The sequence below is a fragment of the Cibotium barometz genome, chromosome 11 (assembly GCF_041138505.1).
Source record: "Cibotium barometz isolate CiBa-2024 chromosome 11, ASM4113850v1, whole genome shotgun sequence".
Lineage (NCBI taxonomy): Eukaryota > Viridiplantae > Streptophyta > Polypodiopsida > Cyatheales > Cibotiaceae > Cibotium > Cibotium barometz.
The window spans coordinates 34,396,725-34,419,835 of NC_141056.1; the positions used below are offsets into that span (position 1 = coordinate 34,396,725).

The 23,111-nt window shown below is 49.0% G+C and overlaps 1 protein-coding gene across 7 annotated transcripts in view; it reads right to left on the reverse strand.

Moving 5' to 3' along the window:
* LOC147634098 (mitogen-activated protein kinase HOG1-like) overlaps positions 1-23,111 on the reverse strand; it is an 89,390-nt gene that overhangs the window by 21,257 nt on the left and 45,022 nt on the right. For all 7 annotated transcript variants that reach the window (XM_086805209.1, XM_086805208.1, XM_086805206.1 and 4 more), the window contains 2 exons: positions 15,433-15,502; positions 15,243-15,344 (listed from right to left, as the gene is read on the reverse strand). In XM_086805209.1, coding sequence (XP_086661335.1) covers positions 15,243-15,344; positions 15,433-15,502 — 172 coding nt within the window. The remainder of the gene's footprint in view (positions 1-15,242; positions 15,345-15,432; positions 15,503-23,111) is intronic.

A 23,111-nucleotide genomic window follows, 5' to 3' on the forward strand; every position in this document is an offset into this window, starting at 1 on the left:
CTAGAGATCTTCCATTTCTTCATGAGTAGAAATAGCCCTATCTCATGGCGGCATTTCAGAGAGCCCCGGACACCGACACCAATTGCAGACCCACAGACATGGCACACATATGCAGAGGGCCTATACCACGCCCCACAGCAGCCACCTATACCTCAGCCACAGGAGCCTCGACCTACCACAGCTAGCTTCTTTACCCACTCGATGGTAAAGGAAGCTATCCGCCGCCTACAGCATGGACGGGCCGCCGACCATATGGGCCTACAGGGTGAGCATCTCATATATGCAGTAGATTTTTTGGCTCCTTTTCTTGCACACCTGTTTAACAGGGCACTAGCAGAGGGTTTGCTTGCAGAGTGGACGATGCACACCATTGTGCCAATCCACAAAGCAGGGGATATGCTCGATCCGAGCAACTACAAGACGGTTATGGTTGGCCTCGTGTTGGCCAAACTCTATGGTGCAGTGTTGGAGAAAGAGCTTAGCTGCTTTCTCTACCACTGCCCATGTATTCACTTTGAGATGTATGATTGATCAGGCCAGAGTGAGGAAGAGAAAGCTCTATTGCTGCTTTGTGGATTTCCGCAAGGCATTTGACACAGTACCACGAGAGAGGCTCTTTCAGCGCCTGCAGTCTCTTGGCATACGAGCAGATATGACATGGGGCATCTATGCATTATATGAGCAGGTTTTTGGGCGAGTCATATGCCCAGGAGGTATGTCCGAGACTATTGCTAGCACCATTGGTGTGAAGCAAGGATGCCCACTTTCCCCCACGCTATTTGGGTTATACATTGATGAGGTGACTGACTTCATTACATGGGGAGGCGGAGATGGAGTTGATCTGGCAGGTACCTCAATACATATTATGCTTTATGCTGATGATATTGTATTAGTGTCTGAGTCTCCAGGAGGTCTACAGCAGCATCTACATGCACTCGATGATTTCTGCACACAGAGGGGTCTTACTGTGAACCTTGGGAAAACCAAGGTTATGGTCTTTCATACATCGAGACAGGGCAGGAGTCAGCTGACATTCACTCTCGCAGGATGCCAGGTGGAGGTGGAGGTGGTGACATCATACGTGTACCTAGGGGTTACCTTCTCTGCAGCAGCAGCCACGCGCTTCACCATGGGTTCAGCAGCCAGAGCCAGATTGACACGGGGATATGCAGCATTGGCTATGCTACAGAGACAGTGCCACCAGGCGCATTTTCAGGAGCCCCGGACGAAGGGGTGGCTATTTGACACATTAGTCACACTGGCACTGATGTATGGAGCAGCGGTATGGGCGCCAGGACTTGCTACCCATTGGTGAACACAGATAGAGAGACCACAAGCCCTCATGATGGCACGCAGGATACGCAACAAACCGTCAGTACCTCATGACATTATCCGAGGAGAGGTTGCTGTGCCTCCTATGATGGTAGAGGCCATATTCCAGACTATATGCCTGCTAGACAGATTCACAGAGATGCCACAGGACAGATTGTCATACAGAGCTTTTGAGGCATCTAGACAGCTGGCTGAGGCAGGAGACAGAGGATCATGGTATGCACAGGTCACACATTGGTTCTCACAGCATGGCGTAGACATGGATCATCTACCACCATTCCAGTATGACAGGGATGCACCACATATCCATCTCTCTCATAGTGAGAGGAACAGAGTATTGAGACAGGACTTATGGCAGCTCTATACACGAGAGACATGGATATCGCCTACACAGCCTCTTCCACCGAAGATGCTATACTACAGAGATCACTTCATGAGTATCACTGATGATGGATTTATAGAGAGGCCTAGATACATGGAGGGCTTTTTACCACATGGCTCCTGAGTTGCTATTGGTCAGCTTAGAGTCTCATCACATCGATTGGAGATCGAGACTGGCAAAGCAGCACGGATCCCCCGAGAGGAGAGGGTATGCAGATTGTGCAGAGAGGAGGTGGAGAGTGAGGAGCATTGTGTATGCAGATGCAGAGCATATACAGCCATCAGAGAGAGATATCCCATTTTACTCAGAGCCACATTCCCTACGCCAGATCTTTGAGGCAACAGACCAGCGCATACTGGGGAGATTCATTCTAGACATACAACGTCACAGAGAGACGTCATTACAGGCTCAGACAGCTCCAGAGGGGGAACGACAGACACAGATTACTACATTTTTTCAGAGATCCACCCCACTCCCAGCCCCTACACAGCAGGGAATTACTCTCCAGAGAGGAGAGACACTTAGAGCCCGCAAGAGACAGAGGACACCTGGCTTTCGGACACCACGCCTATACCAGAGAGAGATGACAGAGATCAGAGCTCAGTTTCACAGAGAGGGTGCGGAGCGACTGGCTCGCTTCAGAGCAGACCCAGGCATGTTCTTCAGGGAGCTGTGGACACCCCCTTCATTGATGTATACTATTCTATACCCCCAGTGTGGTACAGGATGGAGCTAGCTAGGTTGCATATCATGATTGTATACTCCATGCATATAGCTTTGCATTCTCCTAGTAGTAGAGCTCCATCACCTCCCCCACTCATTGTACTTATTGCACACCCAGATTCAGCTTTTTAGTTCAGTACTTTTTCATTTTGTTGGGATGACAGAGGATACACCACACAGGTACACTGATTTGTCTCATAGGCCGAGTTCGGTCTTTTGGAAGACGTTAATAAAATCTTTCTTTTTTTCTTTCTTTCTCTCTCTCTCAATTATATGCAGATGACATTGTTATGATCTCTGACTTTGTAGAGGGATTGCAGAGTACAAAGGTTTTTTGATGAGAGAGACCTCACAATCAATCTCAGCAAAACCAAGGTCATGGTATTCAACACATGATATTGGGTTACATCTAGCCTTTCATTCTCATACATGGGAGCCCATGTGGAGATTGTTTCATCGTATGTATACCTCGAGGTTACTTTTACAGGCCGCCCGATCTTTTCTATGAGACCAGCTGCCAATGAGAGGATACGCATCCCTAGCCCGCAGCATAGAGGCCCGTTTCCAAGAGCCTTGCACCAACTGTTCGCTATTTGATACCTTGGTGCCCCCAATATCAATGTATGGGGACCATATCTTAGCAAGGAAACCTATTTTAAATCCATGTCCAAGGAAGAGCACTTTCTTGACACACTAAATATTGTAACACTTAAAGACAAAGCACAGCACAAGACAAGATAGCGAACTGAAAATGAAAGTACACCAGCAGTGAGGCCAGAACACCCCCCCCCCCCCCCCCACACACACACACACAATGTATATATATTATTAAGGAGAAATTTGTATAAAAGCCTTTACAGGCACCAAGTGCCAAATTTCCATGAACAATAAAAAGGACATGTACCAAAACAAAATGTCTCAATGTTGAAACATCCAACCTCCAAGGAGCTGCCTCACGTATCCTTCACCTTACAATGTAACACGCATAGCACATGCCACCCATCCCCGACCTCCACACACAACAAGTGGAGCCATGTCCTAGCGGTGGAAGACTAGACTGTGTGCAAATGGTGATAGAGTATCGGAGAGTCCAGACGACAAGTGTACCAAGACGTTCACTCCCTACTACGAGAACAACAAGATATCACCCGGGCATAGTAGCAACAAGAGCATCGGATCTTTGCCCGACAACATTAGTCTATGTAGATCGAAAGTATCATGGTTTTTCCTTTGTAATGGAAGACGCTCTAGTATATTGAGGGGTGATTTTGTGGTCCGACTCTCTATTTTTTGTAGCTCAATAGGACTTCTTAATATAATGTATATTTGTTACGAAGTGTTTAAATGTGTTGGTACTCTTTCATCTAATGTTAATTGTGGATATTAACAGTTAAGTTAGATGTTTGGGGAACACTCGACTAGGAAGCATCAGTGCGGAGTCTCGCAGGTGTTTTCTTTGCTGAGTTAGGTTGTGGTTTTCTAGCTCGACGATTGGGTGATCACGGGGTTATTTGGATTCTAGGGTCTCAGCCTTTGAGGATGAGCCGACTCGGGTGGGAAGAGATTGCTTGACAATAGTCAGAATATCTCAGGAATAGGACAAATTGCATCGTATATTTCCCTCTAGGAGCTCCATTAGGATGAGAGTTGTTAAATGTGTGGACATGTGTGAATTATTTCACTGTTTTTCCAATGGTTTACCTATAGGGCGGACCGTGACATGGAGTGGAGGTGTAGTGCACCAAGACTTAGTTGAGACAGGATTGATCACCCTGACTCTGCTTTAAAAGTCTCGAGGAAATTTTATATGGTTTGTATCCTAGTGGTACGGGAAGCTAGGATCTGTAGCATGTGGAGTTTGTAAGTGTGTCTATATTTTTCTAACTTTGCTATGTCCTATCCTATTGGTGGGTAGTTACCCTACAGTAGACATAGTTACGCAAGACTTGACAAGGAAATCGGAAGGGTGATTTGGATGGGGTTGCTAGAATTGGGTGGGTGAATCTTTTACCCAGTTTTGTGCTAACTTATATGGTTCCTTGAGAGGGCTAATGTCGGGCCGATGGGCATTTCATTCAGTATTGGCAGTAGGTCCAAGCAGGGAGCTCCATTGATTTAATCCAGAACTCAGGGATCATTGCACTTGTTAGGATGGAAGGTAGTCAGTATCATATTCGGAACCGGTTGTTGTTCCGTGACGATTAAGTCTGTGCGCCAGATTGTGCTAAGATTAGGAGAGAGAGCTCTCTTATAATTGTCACGACGCTCCTACAGAGAGCAGTCATCCGGAGATTTGACAGACTTGTTCTTTTTTTATCATCCTCAGTCAGATGGGCAGATGGAGAGAGTTGGATCAAGTTTTGGAGGTTATGCTTTGTGCATACAGCTCCAAGCGACCATTTTATTGGGAGAGATATATCCCAATGGTCAAGTTTGTCTATGGTACTACTACTGAGCATATGGCTCTAACAATAGCTAGGATATGTTTGGTAGGAGTTCGGTTAAAACCCCAGATTCCCTCAGACTTTGATAATTTGAAGTAGAGACAATTGTGGTGCCTGATAGTTGGGAGTCTCTGGGAGGGAGGTATGATATCCCCTAGGTACGAGGTTTTACCAAATCCTAGAAAGAATGGGTATTGAGTTACAGCTAGAAGATATTTGTCTCGGTGATTTTAGGTTTCCAATTCCACGAAGAGTTGGAGGATTGAAGGATGGTTTATATTCTTTAGGGACCTATTGGGAAGGTTCTGTTTTTTGTCTTGGTTCCACATTCATATGTTGGAGGAACAACAGCTTCAGTTGAGCTGGTTCCTTGATATGTGGCTTTGTCGATTTGATTGATAGGTATGCACTTGATTTCGGCGGACCTAATTTTAGAGGTAGTTGATGCAGGTAGCTATTTCTCCTTCATTTATTTCCAATAGAGTGGAAATGTCCAAAGTGGAGAGGAATATAATGTACCTAACACTAACCCTTGGGTTTAGGGACTAATCCAATAGGGTTAAAGGAGCACTCGGATTAAGAAAAGCAAGTAGATTCAGGTGGCTAGGTTTCAAATTTAATAAATCTAAGGTTATTGCCTATTTATGATTGTATTGTTATTTATAGCAGCAATAAGCACTTTATAAGTGACTCTTGGGTTATTATTGATTCATTGTGGTCTGGACCTAAACCAAGAGGCTTTCTCCTTCCATGGACGTGGTGGATCACAAGTGATCTTGCCGAGGGTCCCTTAGGACAGGCCCTGGTGGTATGGGATGCCAAGGCTGACTGGCTTGGGCTGTGGGAGTGGAACCTTAGCCCTTGGCTCAGGGGAGGTTTGGACGTGAACCTACGGTTGGGTGGTGAGCTTGCCTACACCCTTTTATTTGGTTTCTCTAATCTTATTTATGTCTATGTATTAGGTGATCCTTGGGAGGAGTCCCTCATAGATCACCCCTCTCTTCGAAACAGTCATTAACTGTAAGTGGAGTCATATAATCCATAACTTCCTCTCTCTCTCTCTCTCTCTCTCTCTCTCTCTCTCTCTCTCTCTTCTAAGATGCATGCATGTATAAGCATACTCAAAGACATCATGTATCAACAGGAAGATGCATTTGCAGGGCGGCAAGAACAAATAGAAGAGGGCCATTCAGCCCTAAAGACTGAATTCCCGGCCCAGTTGAAACCAGAAATTGCCCAATGCAAGGAAGATGTAAGCAAGACATGTATGGCAGCATGTAATAATATGTTGCCACAAGGGAGGGGGAATTGTCTACACGATAAGGGCTTAGCATTGGAAATAAAAGAGGCAAACGCAAAGTTACAAGCTGATTTGGAAGAGGCCAAGAAGATCATCACAATAGAGAACCAAAATCTCCACATAGAGGTTGAGTCAACATTATCGAAATGGGTGGAGGTCGCCAATGACCTCAACAACAAGTGGGGTCGAGGTAACGAAGAAGAGGAAAACTGCAAGGTGCAGAGGCTTGAAGTTGATGATTTTTCCCATATTTCAGAAACGCCCCAAAGTTTTATAGGGTTGTAAAGCCCTGAATTTGCTGACCTAGATGACATGCAGAGAGTGGCAGTCATATGCTAAATGTTGGCCCTCTGATGTTGTATCTGATCAACAGCTTTGTGATGTGTGTTTATGCTTCTACAGGCTGGTTATACCTGCATTTTGCTTCATAGCCACTGTCGACTGCACATAGAGCTGCCTGTAGCTTGCATTAATGGCTTAGGGCTGCCTCAGGCAATGGTATCAACCTTGGATGTGCAAGAATCATGAGGGATGAATGCGTTGCCACTGGACTGCACAATACTTGGACCTTCTTGGGCAAATATGGACCTGCTTTTGGGCTGATTTGGAGCCCCTTTGGCTGTGTGTTAGGCTGCTTGCAGAGCTGCTCTGATTGTACCTAATTTGAGCACCGCTTTTGGGTGTGTTTTGCTACACTGAAGATGGGCTGGGTTTTTGGCATTTGCTCTATTGGCTGCCTTGATGACGTGCATTAATCTTTGGACGACTGCCCTTTGCTTGTTGATCTCATCGCCCTCCTTATGCAGTGCTTTTGCCTCCCTTTTTTGCTTAGGCTGAGAGGTAAATGCCCCACTAGAATGCTAGTAAGGATGAGAAAACCCATAGCTCAGATGAGAAAAAGCATTGGAGGCAGATCTGATGAGAAAACAAACAGCTTCAGAAAGACAATGCAGCAATGAAGGCAGTGGTTAAAAACGAAGAGAGGACAAGTGAAGCATAGCTAAGGTGGCTTTGATACCATGTTAGCATTCATGGTGCCAGGATGGAGCATGTGCAAAGAGAAGGATGAAGGATCAAGCCATGACTATGGTGGATGGAGGATAGCCATGGTGAGTGTGTATGTGTGTGGGGAGAGAGAGAGAGAGTGTTGCATGTGTGGAAGCCTTGCTGTACTGATCCACTGCCCTAAGCCTGATTAAGAGCAAGATGCTGATTAACATGGTTAAGACAGGTCAATGAGGTGATAGCTCAAGTGGTGTGGTGGAGGTGTTTGCCTAGGACCAAGAGGTCCTGGGTTCAAAACCCCCCTTGGCGCTTCCTCGGCGACCGGGCGCCTACGGGAGGATCTTGGGCCTAAGGCCAATTGAAAAAAAAAAAACATGATTAAGACAAAGGAGAGAAGAAGAGAGAGATTGGTGTCAAGGTTTTCTTTGTATTTATATGGTACAAAAAGGTGTCTTAATATACGTACACGGTGAGGCCCTTGGTCAACCCCGGAGGGGTTGACCTCTGGCCCCTACATATGCTTAACTGAATGACTTCAATGTTAGATGAATGAATGAACTTGATGACTTGATGATTATGATGCCTTTTGCCTATATATCATGCTGAGGACCGAGGTACAGGTCGGCCAGCAACAAATGCTGTCAGCCAGGTCTGGACATGGAAAATACTAACTTTATTGCCTTCAATGCTGCGCGTACTGTACTGCCTCCCATACCTAGTGGCCTTCACCTAGATGTTGTCACCTGCTGCCTGAGACCCCATGCTGGCTGCCCACTCCTGTTATGTTGGCTGCTGACAGGGTTCCATGCCCTCCTTGTGATGATGATGATATGGATGCTGCTGAAGGTGGTGATGATGATGATGCTATTGATGATGCTAATGATGCTTCTGATGAAGATGATGCTGTGTCTGAAGGTAAATACGCTACTACTAGTGACCTAATTACTGACTTAATCAAGGATTAATATTGTTCATGCTGAGGATTAGCCATGGCACGGGCGTGCACGTGATAGAGAGAAAGAAAGCTATATGTGATAGCAAGCACAAGAGAAATATGTTGCACAACTCAAAATGATACTCTTGTAATTAGAACCACCCAACTACATGCTTTTACGAGAATCAAGCCTTATCTTTTGACCTAGACTTACACCCGGTGACCTCTTGGGAGCCGTACGTAGCACTATTGGGGTCAAGCAGTAGGGCTGCCCGCTCTCATCCACACTCTTCAGTCTATACATTGACGAGATTGCAGTATTTGTGGACACTTCCGGAGGTAGAGGCTCACCATTGGCCCAGAAAGTAGTGCCTATATTGCTATATGCTGACAACATTGTCTTGATCTCAAACTCAGCCGAGGGTTTGCAGAAACACTTTGATGCATTGGACAGATTTTGCAAGGGCTTTTCCAAATTGGAGCCTCCTGCTTCAAAGTGAAGCCATTCCAGTTCCTTTGCCTTGGCCCCTAAGCCTAAAATGATTGCCCAGGTGTCAACCGGTGCCGAAAGAGACCATTCTTTAACAACATACGTATCAACTTCACCCAACAACCAAGCTTTACTCTAAGAGGTAGAAGATTCGGTCCACATTCTAGACTGTAACAGTCGGGGTCAGACAGAAATAGCCTTTCTGGGGTTTGGGGTCTGCCAACCTTGCGCATCTATCACATTCTTATCCTTATTTGCAAAATTTTTGCACAATCTGTTTAGTTCTAGCAGGCATATGAGTTGGCTGCCCTGCTCTTGCTCTTATTTGCACACTTGTGGTAGCAACAGGCACTCTATTCGTTGTTTTAGCTGGAGTAGGCTTTGCCTGCCCTATTGATGGTTCCACAATCGGAGCTAGAGGAATAGAGTCAGCTAGAGGCCGCAACGTAAGAGTAGGACAATCAGAGGCCAAACGTCCAAACTTATACAGAATCTATTTCTGTTACCCAATGTACGTGGGGGACAGATGACAATGCCCAACATTCGAGCCAATCCTGGCAATGCATCAAAGAAATCTACCAAGAAATTAACCACCTAAACCTATAGCGAGCATGGATACTTTAAGCGGGCCTGATAGTCTTTCGTGGGTGTCCATGGAAGCACATGCACCATCTGATGGCCATAGAACAATGGCCATTTTTCTAACAATTGCTACTTGTGTAATGGTTCTAAGAGCACCACTTCACAAAAGCCACGTGCAGCATAATAAACCCCATTAACATCGCATCCACCATGCAAGTTCTTAATCCACTGAGCAATATCATTTGCAGTAGGCATTTTCCTTAAAACAAACAAAATGACTGCACATTCCAAGAATTTCTAAAATGTCCGCAGTATAGTATTGTGCAGAAATTTTGTATCTCAAAGCGCGTTTAGGCTTATTCCACGCATTCTCATTTTCCTCAAAACACTTATGCAATACATTTACAATTCTTTGAGTCTCTTGGGATCCATTCCCTCTGGAACCTTATCTCCACGACGGGAGTAGACAGCATGTTGCTGCAGATCCATTTCGAACAACGAGCTGGGAAAAAACACACCCACAGACACACACACACACACACAAGCCAAGAGGCTGAGCATACGGCAGCTATGAACAAGAAAACGCGACAGCCAGCAGGCGGAAAGGGAGAAGGAAAAGACGAGCACAGCAAGAAAAGAGGACACCCAACCGGAAAACGACCAGCAAGAAGAGGTGGCGGCCCTCTGCAATGACAGGCGACAGCCCTCAGCAAAGACAGTCGACGGCCCACTGACTGCCAGGAACAGGCGATGTCCAACTCAGCACAGCAGGAACAAAAGATGGCTGCAACTCCAGCAGAAGCAAGCGATGAACCTCACACCAAGAGCCACGAACCTCTCTCTCTCTCTCTCTCTCTCTCTCTCTCTCTCTCTCTCTCTCTCTCTCGCCTACCCTCCTCGCCCTCGCCTCTGCTCTCGCCGCCCCAATTCGCCTCTGCCCTCGCCGCCCCTGTTCGCTGTTAATCTCTCTACTGTCGCCGCCCGCAACTGTTCGCCCTCGCCGCCCCTGTTTCGCTGTTCACTACTGGTCGCCGCCTGCTTTTTGCTGCACTGTTCACCGCTTGCTTCACTTCACTGTTCCCTGTTCGCTTCGCGCCTCTGTGCATAGCCGCCCTCTCTGTTCGCCACTGGCGCCCACTACTACTGGCACTATGCTGGCCCGCCTGCATGTCCGGTAGGCCCTGCACCCCCCCTTCCCCTGCTACCGTTGCTCAGGCCCCCAAGGCAACAACATATCTCTCTCTCTCTCTCCTCAATCTCGAGGAATGGCCCCGAGTCTCCAAGAGAAACTCGAGGCCCTCGAGACGGCATTGAAGGCACTAATCAAGGAGAATAAGAAGATATCCGATTCCAACCTCAATGAGGTGGAGAACAAACTACACTGGCACACCATGGCCCTCGAAGCATGGGTCACGGACCTTGAACAAGAGAACACAACACTCAAGGAGGAGGTGAGTGCATTGAAAGTGGAACTGGTAGCCGTCAAGAACACCGAGAAGGAAGAAGGGGAGATCAATGAGAACACTCTCACGGCCATCAAAGAAGAGATCTCCAAGGAGATCACAAAGGACATGGAGGGAAAACTCGAAGCCAAGCAGTCAGGATGGGTTGAGGTGGTGAAGAAGAACATCCGCAAAGAAGTGAGGGAGGAGACTCAAAGGGAAGAACATCAAATCATTCACACCACCATTGAGGAGGAGAAGATGAGGCATGCCTGCCACCTCAACATTCGAGTCACAGGTATAGCCGAGACACCTAACTCCACTCCCGAGAAAGATGGACAGCTTCTATGCATGAAGCTAGGCTACAGGGAAGAGGACCCTCTCCCCTTCACCAAAGCATGGAGAGCCGGGAAAGACTCAACACGCAAGCGGCCCAAGCGAGCCCTCATCCTATAGTTTGCAGGAGAGATGGAGAGGGTCACCTTCATGAGGAAGAGGGTCATACTACGAGGCTTAGAGGGAGCTCCTATTTTCTTGGATGATGATCTCACGAGGATGCAGCTAGAGCATAGGAGAGCTTGCATGCCACGAGTCTTACACGCGAGGAGAGAAGGCAAGAAGGCCTTCTATCGAGATGATCAGGTCATCATTGATGGCCGGTCCATGGATTAGCGGTTTGGGGCCTATGGGACACAGACCAGGCCACCGACAGAGATACACATGGTAGTATGGAATTGTAATGGTTCACTATGGGTGCAGCCTGGATGACTGGAGCATGTTATGGTGGGGAGAGACATCATACTTCTGACAGAGACACATCAGATCCCAGAGAGAGGGCTACCTCGAGTAGAGGGATTCCAGTGGGAGTCAGCATACAAGCATTCAGGAGGACCACATGCCAGGGTACCTCGAGAGGGTCGGGGGGAGTAGCAGTTCTATTCAGACGGGAGCTACAGGGGAGACTGAGAGTGGTAGCACAGGATCCAGAGGCCAGATACATGTGGATCAGCTTAGAGCTCTCACAGGACAGGGTTATATACATAGCCCTATAATACTTTCCTCCATCAGGATCCTCCTATGTCATTATAGAGGACATGCCACAGGAGGAGACAGGAGCCTCGCAATACACTTGTCTGTCAGAGGAGATTATGCATTATTCTACACTAGGGGAAGTATTTCTTACGGGTGACTTCAATGCCCACACACAGAGCAAACAGTGTGAGGTGTATGACTATGATGACATGGAGATCCTCCACCCTGTGGATCCAGGGGAGATGGGGCTAGTCGGGCATTAGAGGACACTGGACCAAACAGAGAACATTATGGGACCACTTACTAGAGTTGGGAGCCAAGCATCGTCTCGTTATTTATAACGGGATGCTACAGTGGCCGGGTCAGGAGGGTTGACATGCTTCCCACATGGGGGTCATACACGGACCGGAGGCACGGTGGTGGACTACACTATGGGGTCTTTGGAGGCATCCCAGCTTGTCACATCATTCTCCATCCCACCTCGTCCTATTGGGGCAGATCATACATACTTGGCATTTTCACTAGCCGGATCACCAGTATCACCAACACACTACCATCTACTTCACACATGACATGGCAGACATATACACTGGCAGAGTAGAGGATGGGCTCCTACTCACGGATCTCCTGGCACCTATGGATACCAATACAGCCCAGCTGGCATCACTCCTACACAGGGCTGCATTACAGAGCTTCCCACATCGTGTCCACTCAGGAGAGCCTGCGAGATCTGGGACTATGCCCCAGAACAGATGGTATGATGACGAGTGCAGAGCCCTATACTCACGGCTCCGCATTTAGAGAGCCTTGGGAGCCATCATAGAGCAAGAGTCGAGGAGAGAGATGAGGAGACTTACTCGCCACAAAAGCGGGCCTTCGCAGAGATACAGGAGCTAGAGATCTTCCATTTCCTTATGAGTAGCGATAGCCCTATCTCATGGCGGCACTTAAGAGAGCCCCGGACAACGACACCCATTGCAGACCCACAGACATGGCACACCTATGCAGAGGGCCTATACCACGCCCCACAGCAGCCACCTATACCTCAGCCATAGGAGCCTCGACCTACCACAGCTAGCTTCTTTACCCACTCGATGGTAAAGGAAGCTATCCGCCGCCTACAGCATGAACGGGCCGCCGACCATATGGGCCTACAGGGTGAGCATCTCATATATGCAGTAGATTCTTTGGCTTCTTTTCTTGCACACCTGTTTAACAGGGCACTAGCAGAGGGTTTGCCTGCGGAGTGGATGATGCACACCATTGTGCCGATCCACAAAACAGGGGATATGCTCGATCCGAGCAACTACAGGACGGTTATGGTTGGCCACGTGTTGGCCAAACTCTATGGTGCAGTGTTGGAGCAAGAGCTTAGCTTATATGTTGAGCGAGCAGGTTTACGCTCATCAGGGCAGGCAGGCTTCAGAGAGCTTTCTCTACCACTGACCATGTATTGACTTTGAGATGTATGATTGATCAGAAGAGAAAGCTCTATTGCTGCTTTGTGGATTTCCGCAAGGCATTTGACACAGTACCACGAGAGAGGCTCTTTCAGCGCCTGCAGTCTCCTGGCATACCAGCAGATATGACATGGGGCATCTATGCATTATATGAGCTGGTTTTTGGGCGAGTCAGATGCCCAGGAGGTATGTCCGAGACTATTGCTAGCACCATTGGTGTGAAGCAAGGATGCCCACTTTCCCCCACGCTATTTGGGTTATACATTGATGAGGTGGCTGACTTCATTACACGGGGAGGCAGAGATGGAGTTGATCTAGCAGGTACCTCAGTACATATTATGCTTTATGCTGATGACATTGTATTAGTGTCTGAGTCTCCAGGAGGTCTACAGCAGCATCTTCATGCACTCGATGATTTCTGCACACAGAGGGGTCTTACTGTGAACCTTGGGAAAACCAAGGTTATGGTCTTTCATACATCAAGACAGGGCAGGAGTCAGCTGACATTCACTCTCGCAGGATGCCAGGTGGAGGTGGTGACATCATACGTGTACCTAGGGGTTACCTTCTCTGCAGCAGCCACGCCCTTCACCGTGGGTTCAGCAGCTAGAGCCAGACTAACACGGGGATATGCAGCATTGGCTATGCTAGAGAGACAGTGCCACCAGGCGCATTTTCAGGAGCCCCGGACGAAGGGGTGGCTATTTGACACATTAGTCACACCGGCACTGATGTATGGAGAAGCGGTATGGGCGCCAGGATTTGCTACCCATTGGTGGACATAGATAGAGAGACCACAGGCCCTCATGATGGCACGCATGATACGCAACAAACCGTCAGTACCTCATGACATTATCCGAGCAGAGTTTGCTGCGCCTCCTATGATGGTAGAGGCCATATTCCAGACTATATGCTTGCTAGACAGATTCAGAGAGATGCCACAGGACAGATTGTCATACAGAGCTTTTGAGGCATCTAGACAGCGGGATGAGGCAGGACACAGAGGATCATGGTATGCACAGATCACACATTGGTTCTCATAGCATGGCCTCGACAAGGATCATCTACCACCATTCCAGTATGACAGGGATGCACCACATATCTGTCTCTCTCATAGTGAGAGGAACAGAGTATTGAGAAAGGACCTATGGCAGCTCTATACACGAGAGACATGGATATCGCCTACACAGCCTCTTCCACCGAAGATGCTATACTACAGAGATCACTTCATGAGTATCAGTGATGATGGATTTATAGGGAGGCCTAGATACATGGAGCGCTTTTTACCACACGGCTCCCGAGTAGCTATTGGTCAGCTTAGAGTCTCATCACATCGATTGGAGATCGAGACTGGCAGAGCAGCACGGATCCCCCGAGAGGAGAGGGTATGCAGATTGTGCAGAGAGGAGGTGGAGAGTGAGGAGCATTATGTCTGCAGATGCAGAGCATATACAGCCATCAGAGAGAGATATCCCATTTTATTCAGAGAGCCACACTCCCTACGCCAGATCTTTGAGGCAGCAGACCAACGCATACTGGGGAGATTCATTCTAGTCATACAGCGTCACAGAGAGACATCATTACAGGCTCAGACAGCTCCAGAGGGGGGACGACAGACACAGATTACTACATTTTTTCAGAGATCCACCCCACTCCCAGCCCCTACACAGCAGGGAATTACTCTCCAGAGAGCAAAGACACTCAGAGCCCGCAAGAGACAGAGGACACCTGGCTTTCGGACACCACGCCTATACCAGAGAGAGATGACAGAGATCAGAGCTCAGTTTCACAGAGAGGGTGCGGAGCGACTTGCTCGCTTCAGAGCAGACCCAGGGATGTTCTTCAGGGAGCTGTGAACACCCCCTTCATTGATGTATACCATTCTATACCCCCACTATGGTACAAGATGGAGCTAGCTAGGTTGCATATCATGATTCTTTCTTTCTCTCTCTCTCTCTCTCTCTCTCTCTCTCTCTCTCTCTCTCTCTCTCTCTCTGTCTCTGTCTCTCTCGCTCTCACACACACACACGGACGCACACACACACACGTATAAAAAATCAAACTAGTGTAACTAGAATGTTTGTCTCGCATTACAAGTTTAAGTAGAGTAATATACTCGTCCGGGCATGCGCTTTAGGTACCCACGCCAGCTTTCACTTGGTACACTCTGAATGTCCTTCCAGCACGGTGTGCCAATGACATTAAAGATAACATCCAACTGCCACAGAACTCCCTTCATCAATTCCTCTGTGTGCTATGTTACATTCCTGCAGCAAATTCTATCAACAGAATAATTGCTAAGGTACCTGCTCAGCCAAGGGCGATAAACCATTCTTTACATAACTATCTCCCTCGTCTGGTGTTACAGGTTCTCCACTGCAGAAAATAACAGTGGAAGACCTTTTAGACTGAAGACTGCGGCCTTTAAAAGAAGGCAAACCCAGTAAGGATTTATGATTACAAGGCTGCTTCACAGTACAAAACTGTGTGTGTTCAACATACTTTGCATACCTTTGACATACCATGTGCAATAACTCTTAACATGCATAAAGAAAAATCATGCTTGTTTCATTAGCTAGAGGGGTCTTCATCCCTCAAGAACTCATGGGCTAAAAGGTTAGTGACATGATTAGTAAGCTGCAGATGATTAGCAAAGAGGCTATTCAAAGCATTACTACATTAAGAGAAGATGTATTGAACAACAAAGAAAGCACATAGTAGATACGGACTGAAATACCAACAGGACAAGAAACATGACCTAACATGGCGAGTTCGGAAAAACTAGAAAACCTCCCTCTTAAGTTGACACCACAAGTAGATCAAGTCTTCAAGAGAACAAGGACTTAAGGATGCCCAAATGGCTTGAAAAGTTGGCATTATATAGAACAACCTTGTACATTAACTCAACTTGCTATATGGAAAAATTATTTCTAGCTCCCAAACAAGATGCTAAAACGTCTAAAGAGTCAACATACCTCTACCACAAGGATTCCTTGTCACAATGTAGACGGTTTGCCACTTCTAGGCACCAATGGATAATAGTTCACAAACCCAGGATCCGCAAGACGACATTCAACCAGAGGAAATTCCAGGGGATCCCAACGTTTCTTGAACATATAAAGATCAGCACAAAGAGTCTCCAAAAGTAGGATACCTAGGATTCTTTGTAACCCTGAGGAGCACAAGACCCACCAAGGTCTCGCGTTTGCCATGTGATATTCACATACTCACCCACTTCACATTTCAGTTGTTATGACAACTCTAGCATGCTATAGGCCTCCATGCTTTTACAGATTGAATATAAATTGTAGAAATTTGATCTCATAGACTCCATGCTTTTACAGATTGAATATAAATTGTACAACTTTGATCCCGTAGACCATTCTTCCATAGAGATTTTCCAAAGCGTCAGGAAGCACTAAGCTAGAGAGACACCCACATTTTGAAATAAGATTTATAAGACCATCAGAAAGGGATTCCAACATCATACCTTCCCATAATATCCGTCCCAAAAGATGCCCAAAAAAGTCACAAAAAACAATGGAGACAAACCAACATCCCTTGAGCATATATCATATGCAGAAGCCTTTTACCTGGATTACTTAGTAGACTCTGCAATTATTGTGGAGAGAGAAAGAAAGAAAGAAAGAAAGATTTTATTAACGTCTTCCAAAAGACCGAACTCGGCCTATGAGACAAATCGGAGTACCTGTATGGGGTATCCTCTGTCATCCCAACAAAATGAAAAAGTACTGAATAAAAAAGCTGAATCTGGGTGTGCAGGGGATGGAGCTCTATTACTAGGAGAATGCAAAGCTATATGCATGGAGTATACAATCATGATATGCAACCTAGCTAGCTCCATCCTGTACCATACTGGGGGTATAAAATGGTATACATCAGTGAAGGGGGTGTCCACAGCTCCCTGAAGAACATGCCTGGGTGTGCTCTGAAGCGAGCCAGTCGCTCCGCACCCTCTCTGTGAAACTGAGCTCTGATCTCTGTCATCTCTCTCTGGTATAGAGAGAGTTATATTAGTGTCTTCAAAAGTAGATGAATGGTGATTGGTATTTTGGCAGACACTACTTTTTCTGATCATCCACTGGTTATTCTTTCCTTGGGACCCCTGGAGGCAGGACAGACATTTGAGCACCCGGATCCCTGATAGCCTCATCCAAGATCCTGAGATATGCAGCACGATAGAGGAGATTTGAGAGAGGCTACATTTTCACTTGGGATTAGCCACATGCACCTTGGATGCAAGAGGTAGCGCAGAGCAAACTGGCTTGCTTTTGAGAGTAGGAGAAGAGAGTTCGCCAGGGCCTAGCGTCCTTACAACGGCTTCAGGAGAGTGCACCAGATAGCATGTGGATTGAGGGGTAGTCGCCCGTACTACAAAGCTCAAATCCATAGAGCAGAGGGTGGAGTACAGATACCATGCCAAAGCCTCCTTTGGGCGCAAGTGGGAGACAAGGTCACTGGGAATTTCTTTGAAATTGCAAGCCCACACACGTGGAGAGATGGTATCCCCATGTTGCGAGGCCATGATGGATCCATTGTTAACACCCCCCCCTCCCAGTGAGAGCCATTGCCACAGATTTCTTCAGCTCTCCTCTCACGGGTGCCCCCATATCCTCACACAGGCTGGATGTGCGAGCAGGTTTGGCGGCATACAAGAGAGGTGGTTGCTCCTGCTCTCTGGACCTTCCTTTTTTTTTTTTCCGAGAAAAGATCCTTTCACTAGTTATAAAAAAACGCCCACTGGGCTACAAAACCCTCTCCTGCTCATAAGAAGGCAGAGCAGAGATCCAATCAAGGCAGCTAGGGAGCCTCCCTAGGTGCAAAAAAAGTACAAATAAAAGTACAATAACTGAGAGGCTATATCATACAATAGGAGGGGGGAAAATCCAAACAGGTGGCCTGTAGTGCCAGCGGGGGGTACCCGCATGTAGAGTATAGAAAGGGCCGCTGCGCCAAGTGGTGTGGAAGGCCTGGCGCCGCAAGATTGCTCGATCCGAGTCGCCCCGGATGCGGTCACACTGTCCTCGCAGGGTGTGAATCAACTCCTGCCAGATAGCTCGAACAGTCGCTGCTGGTGGCTCCAGTCTCCCCTCAAAGGCCCTGAAACAACGGGCTCTCCAGGTGAACCATATGGTGAGGCTGCTGAGGAACTCCCATCGTAAATCCCTCTCCTGTGTCCAGCCGCGGCGGATGAGAAATCCGGTGAAGGAACAAGGCGAGGCTGGCCCCTAATGAATCTGATGGCCTGGCTGTCCTGCTCCGTCTCGTATCCCAGAGCAGGCCCTCACGAAGTCGACCAAGCAGCGGCTCCCCACGTATACATGCCCTCTGGAGAGAGGGGGGCCAAAATGCGCAGCATCCTCAGCCAAATCTGTTGCGCCTGTGGATGGTCCCATAGGCAATGTCTCTGTGTCTCCAATGGGTGGCCGCATCGGACGCAGGCCGGCGGAAGGCCACTGTAGACAAGCCAGGTGCCAACTGCAGAGCCCCTGTGGGCAACCAGCCACTGGAAAGCCAAGAACCTGCATGCTTGTCGGCTAGCCCAAAGCCTGGTCCAAAAATCCTCCAGGAACTCGTGTGAGAGTCCTTGTAGCCGCCAATGCTCCGATGCAGCTAGAGAGACCATCCTCCTCGCAGTCAAAATATGCCTCCCCAACCGAACAGTGTACTGGAAAAAGGTGATCTCTGTGGCCTCGGGGGACGCATAAGGATCATGCCACTCGTACTCGCCAGGGTCCCACTGGAGCCGGGCCAAGGGGCGCGCAGTATATGCCCATATGCGCCAATCAGAGTCCACATCTGTAGGGTCTGGATCAATATGCCACTTCCGAGAAGCAGCGGCCACTACCCGAATCCTCTGAAAGATGCACTCTGCAACCAAAGGCGACTCCACCTCCACTCTCTGAAGTCTGCCCTCATCCTATATCTCATAGTAGAGGCATCTACCATCCTCAGTGCAAGCTCTAACAGCAATCAGGATCTCCAACTGTGTAAAGGCTCCCATCCACCGTGGGGCCGCTGGCTCGAAAGGCGTGAACCACTCCTCAATGAGTGCCTCCTGAATGTCATCCCTCATAATCAGCCCCCCTCTGAAGTGACTCAACCTCTTCGCCTGGATCTCCTCCGGGAGACTGCAAAAGGCCTGCCAATCTCCAAAACTGCGTGCTGGGCCTGCCGCCAATGGTCCCCAGGCTAGACGAGGCCGAGAACCCAGCATATGACCCTGCTCTGTGCGTACCACGAGGCTCCAGATGAGCGGCTGTCTGGCCCGCTCCTCAGCACAAGTGGGAGGTCTCTGAGAAAGCCCCGGTCTCAGCAGCTCCCAAGCTTGCAGGATGCTCAAGGCAAATCTGTCCTCCCATCCTCTACGGAGGCCAGTCCTCCTCATCTCTATGAAGATCCACCGTATCTCTCGTGCCCAAGTGCCCCCTGCTGGGGGAGCTCTAGCCTGCAGCCGCTGAAAAAGAAGCTCCTTCCAAGGCTCAGCGCCTGGAAGCAGCCCCCGAACAATAAGCTTCCCCAACAAGGCTCTACTCTGTTCAGCTGGATCTATAATGCCCAAGCCCCCCTGGGCCAGCGGAAGAGTAATAACTGCCCAAGCAACCTTAGCTCGGGCCGGCTGACCATCCCGCCGAGACCAAAGAAAGTTCCTGATCAGCCTCTCTACCTGGCTGATGCAAGAGCTCGAGAAGATCCAGCAAGACGCAATGTACCACATAGTCGCTAAAAGCACCTGATTTGTCACCACCACCCTCCCAGCCAAGGATAGCCGAGCTATACTCCAATATAAAAGCTTCTTCCGAATGCTCAGAAGAAGCGGAGCGATCTGCTGCTCAGGTGACAAATCAAGTCCAATCTGGCATCCCAGATACCGCACTGCTGTGCCAGGAGGAATCCATCTAAGACCCGGGTCTGGGCTCCATGCCGGAGCAGGAGCGCTAGTGATCCAAAAAGCCACTATCTTGCGCCAATTGATCAATGCTCCCGAAGCCACACCAAAAACCTGTAGCGACTGCTTTGCCCTCTATAGATTGGCCTCCTGGCCATGCAAAAACAATCCCGTGTCATCAGCAAACTCAAAATCGAGCAGGTCCTCACCCCAGACTGGAAGCTGGAGTCCTCTCAAACCAACCTCCTTTGCTGTCAGATACATGCTCATAGCCTCTGCAAAGAAAAGAAAAAGGAACGGGGCGAGAGGGCATCCCTGACGGACTGATCTGGTCAACTCAAAACTCGGCCCCCGTCCTCTTGCCATCAACACCTGGCTACGAGCTGTGGAATATAGAGCCGCCACTCCTCGAATCCAGTCTGGCTCAAAACCCAGGCGAAGCATAGTGCCCTCTAGGAAACCCCAATCGACTCTATCGTATGCCTTTTCAAAATCGAGAAGCATCACGACCAAGTCCTCATCAAGAAATCTAGCTCGGGCCGTCACCTCCCAGAAGGTGAAAATGTTGTCAAGGATACTGCGCTCCTTGACGAATCCTGTCTGGGTAGCATGAATCAACTCCCCAAGGAAGGGTTGGATCCTCAACCTCAAGGCCTTTGTTAGGACCTTGTAGACAGTATTGAGGATCGTAATAGGCCTCCAATGCCGAATATCATCTGACACTCCCTCCCCCTTGGGGATAAGAAAGATCAAGCCCTCTGAAAAACTATGTGGCATCACCCCAGTGTCCAAAACATACTGAAAGCCCCTGCGGAGCCGTGGCCCCAAAAGGTCCCAATAGCGCATAAAAAAGGCAGGCATCAATCCGTCCTCCCCAGGGCAACACTATGACGCGGAAGGACCCTCAAAGCCTCAACAAGCTCATCCTCTGAAAGGGGCTGACCCAAAACTGTGTGCATACGATCTGTGACCCTCCTCTGCACATGGGCCCACACAGTCTGTCTGCAAGCATCACGTGCCTCCGTGTGGCTGGCTCCGCTGAAAGTAGGTCTCTATAGAACTCAGTGGCAATAGCTCTAATCTCCCCGGGCTCAGTGGCTAACGATCCATCCTGCCTCTTGAGCTGGCGTACTCCTGCTCGAGCATCGCGGGGTCCGGTGATCTCAAAAAACTCCCCAGTCACTCTATCACCAAGCTGCGTCCACTGAGAGGCCTGGCGATGATAGTAGAACTCATGTCTCTGCTCCTCTGCCTCTCTAACCTCCTGGCGTGCCTGGCTCAGTTGGGACGCCACCCACTCACATGTACGCAACTGCTCCTGAAGACGCTGGAGCGAAGCAAGGCTACATCTCAAGCGACGCTCCCCCTCTCGTGTCTCTCCCAACCGTGTCAAGGCTATAGCGTGCAAAAAAGAGCTGAGCTCGATGAGTCCCTGGGCACACTGGCCTACTGCATCCAGGTCCGAGCTCTGGCTATCATGCCATATCCTCTCAATGTCCTCAGAAAGACTGGGATCTGTAAGTATCCTCTCTCGGATCCGCAACTGCAAGCTGGTCTCCCGTGTCCTCTCCTCAAGTGTCAAAATAACTGGCGCATGGTCTGAAAAAGAGGTGCCAGCGAGAATGCCAACGGAGCCACCACGCTCCCCGAACCTGTCGCCCACATAGAAGCGATCAATCCGTGATAGATTAATCCCTCCCTGCCGGCGATCCGACCGAGAAAAACTAAGACTATCCTGAGAACGGGAGAAAGCCTCATGCTGCCATGCATCAATGATCCGCAGTGTCATACAAAATCGCTTCCAAGCTGCAAGCTCCGTGCCATGCATTGTAACATGACTGCCTCCCACCCTATCGGCCGGGTCCTCAAGCATGTTGAAGTCTCCCCCGACACACCAATGTGCGGCCTCGGGCAATGCATCTGTAACAAGGGTCAAGAACTCTGCTCTGGCACTAGCATGGTTGGGCGCATAGACATTAAGCACACCAAAGTGCTCATCATGCATCCTCAGAATAACATACTGCGCTCTACCAGGCACAATGACCCCGCGATCCACAATGGCCTGCCGCCATACATCCGCAATGACCATACATACTCCTCCCTGCCCACCCAAGGGGCCAAAACCTGCAGACCAAAATGTGTCCCATCTACCAGGCATCACCGAACCATATCTCCGAATCCTGCTCTCACTCAAATGGTGCTCCTGCATCATCAGAATATCAATACTGCCCCCAACCAGGCATCTCTGAAGCTCCTGCCTCAAGCAACCAGGATAACGTACATAGTGTGCGCCGCCAAGGCCCTGTACATTCCATGAGATGATCCTCATGGATGACCTGCTGAGGTGGAGGCTGTCTCAGCCATACGGCGGGCCTTCGCAAGCGGCTTGGATGGAGAGTAATCCCCATCCGAGCGGCTACGAATCTGCCCACCCGGTGTGCTGCAAGAGTCTCGGACTAGGCGCCAATGGCTGTGTCCCATAGCTCCCGCTCGGAGAGAGAAACCTCATGTATGCATACATAGCCAGGGTCGCGTGCTAGGTCTGCCACTGTGCGAACCACCAAATGTCGATTCCCGGAGGCATTCGCACTCCCGGTATCAAAGAAATGTGCCAACTCCCACAGTCGGCCTATCACGTCTGTCATCTCCAAATCGCTCACATGGTGAGAAAACTCAATTGCCTGAGTCTTCAAAATACTAAGAGCGAGATCCAGAGTCCACTCCCGGTCGCTAGTGCGCAGAGAGGGAAGGAGAAGGCCACCGCTGAATCAAGTGCCTCCTCCCCTCGGGCCGGAGGTATCACCACATGAACTCTGATGGGTGCTGGCTCATGGGGGCCCTCCGCTCAAAAAAGGCGTGTGAAGGAGTAGTCGAAAGCCTCCGAGCGCTGTCTAGTGTCGAGACTACCCAGCCGACTACGGATAGAGGATATCCGTGAAGCACGAATCGGTATGGTAGGTCTCCTCTGCGGTGCTCGAGCAAGGTCGGTGCTCAGTGCCCACCGGACTGCAGGTGAGCGCCAAGGTACTGCCAGTGCCTCCCGGGGAGCTGAGGCGAGCGGAGGGGGAGGAGGGG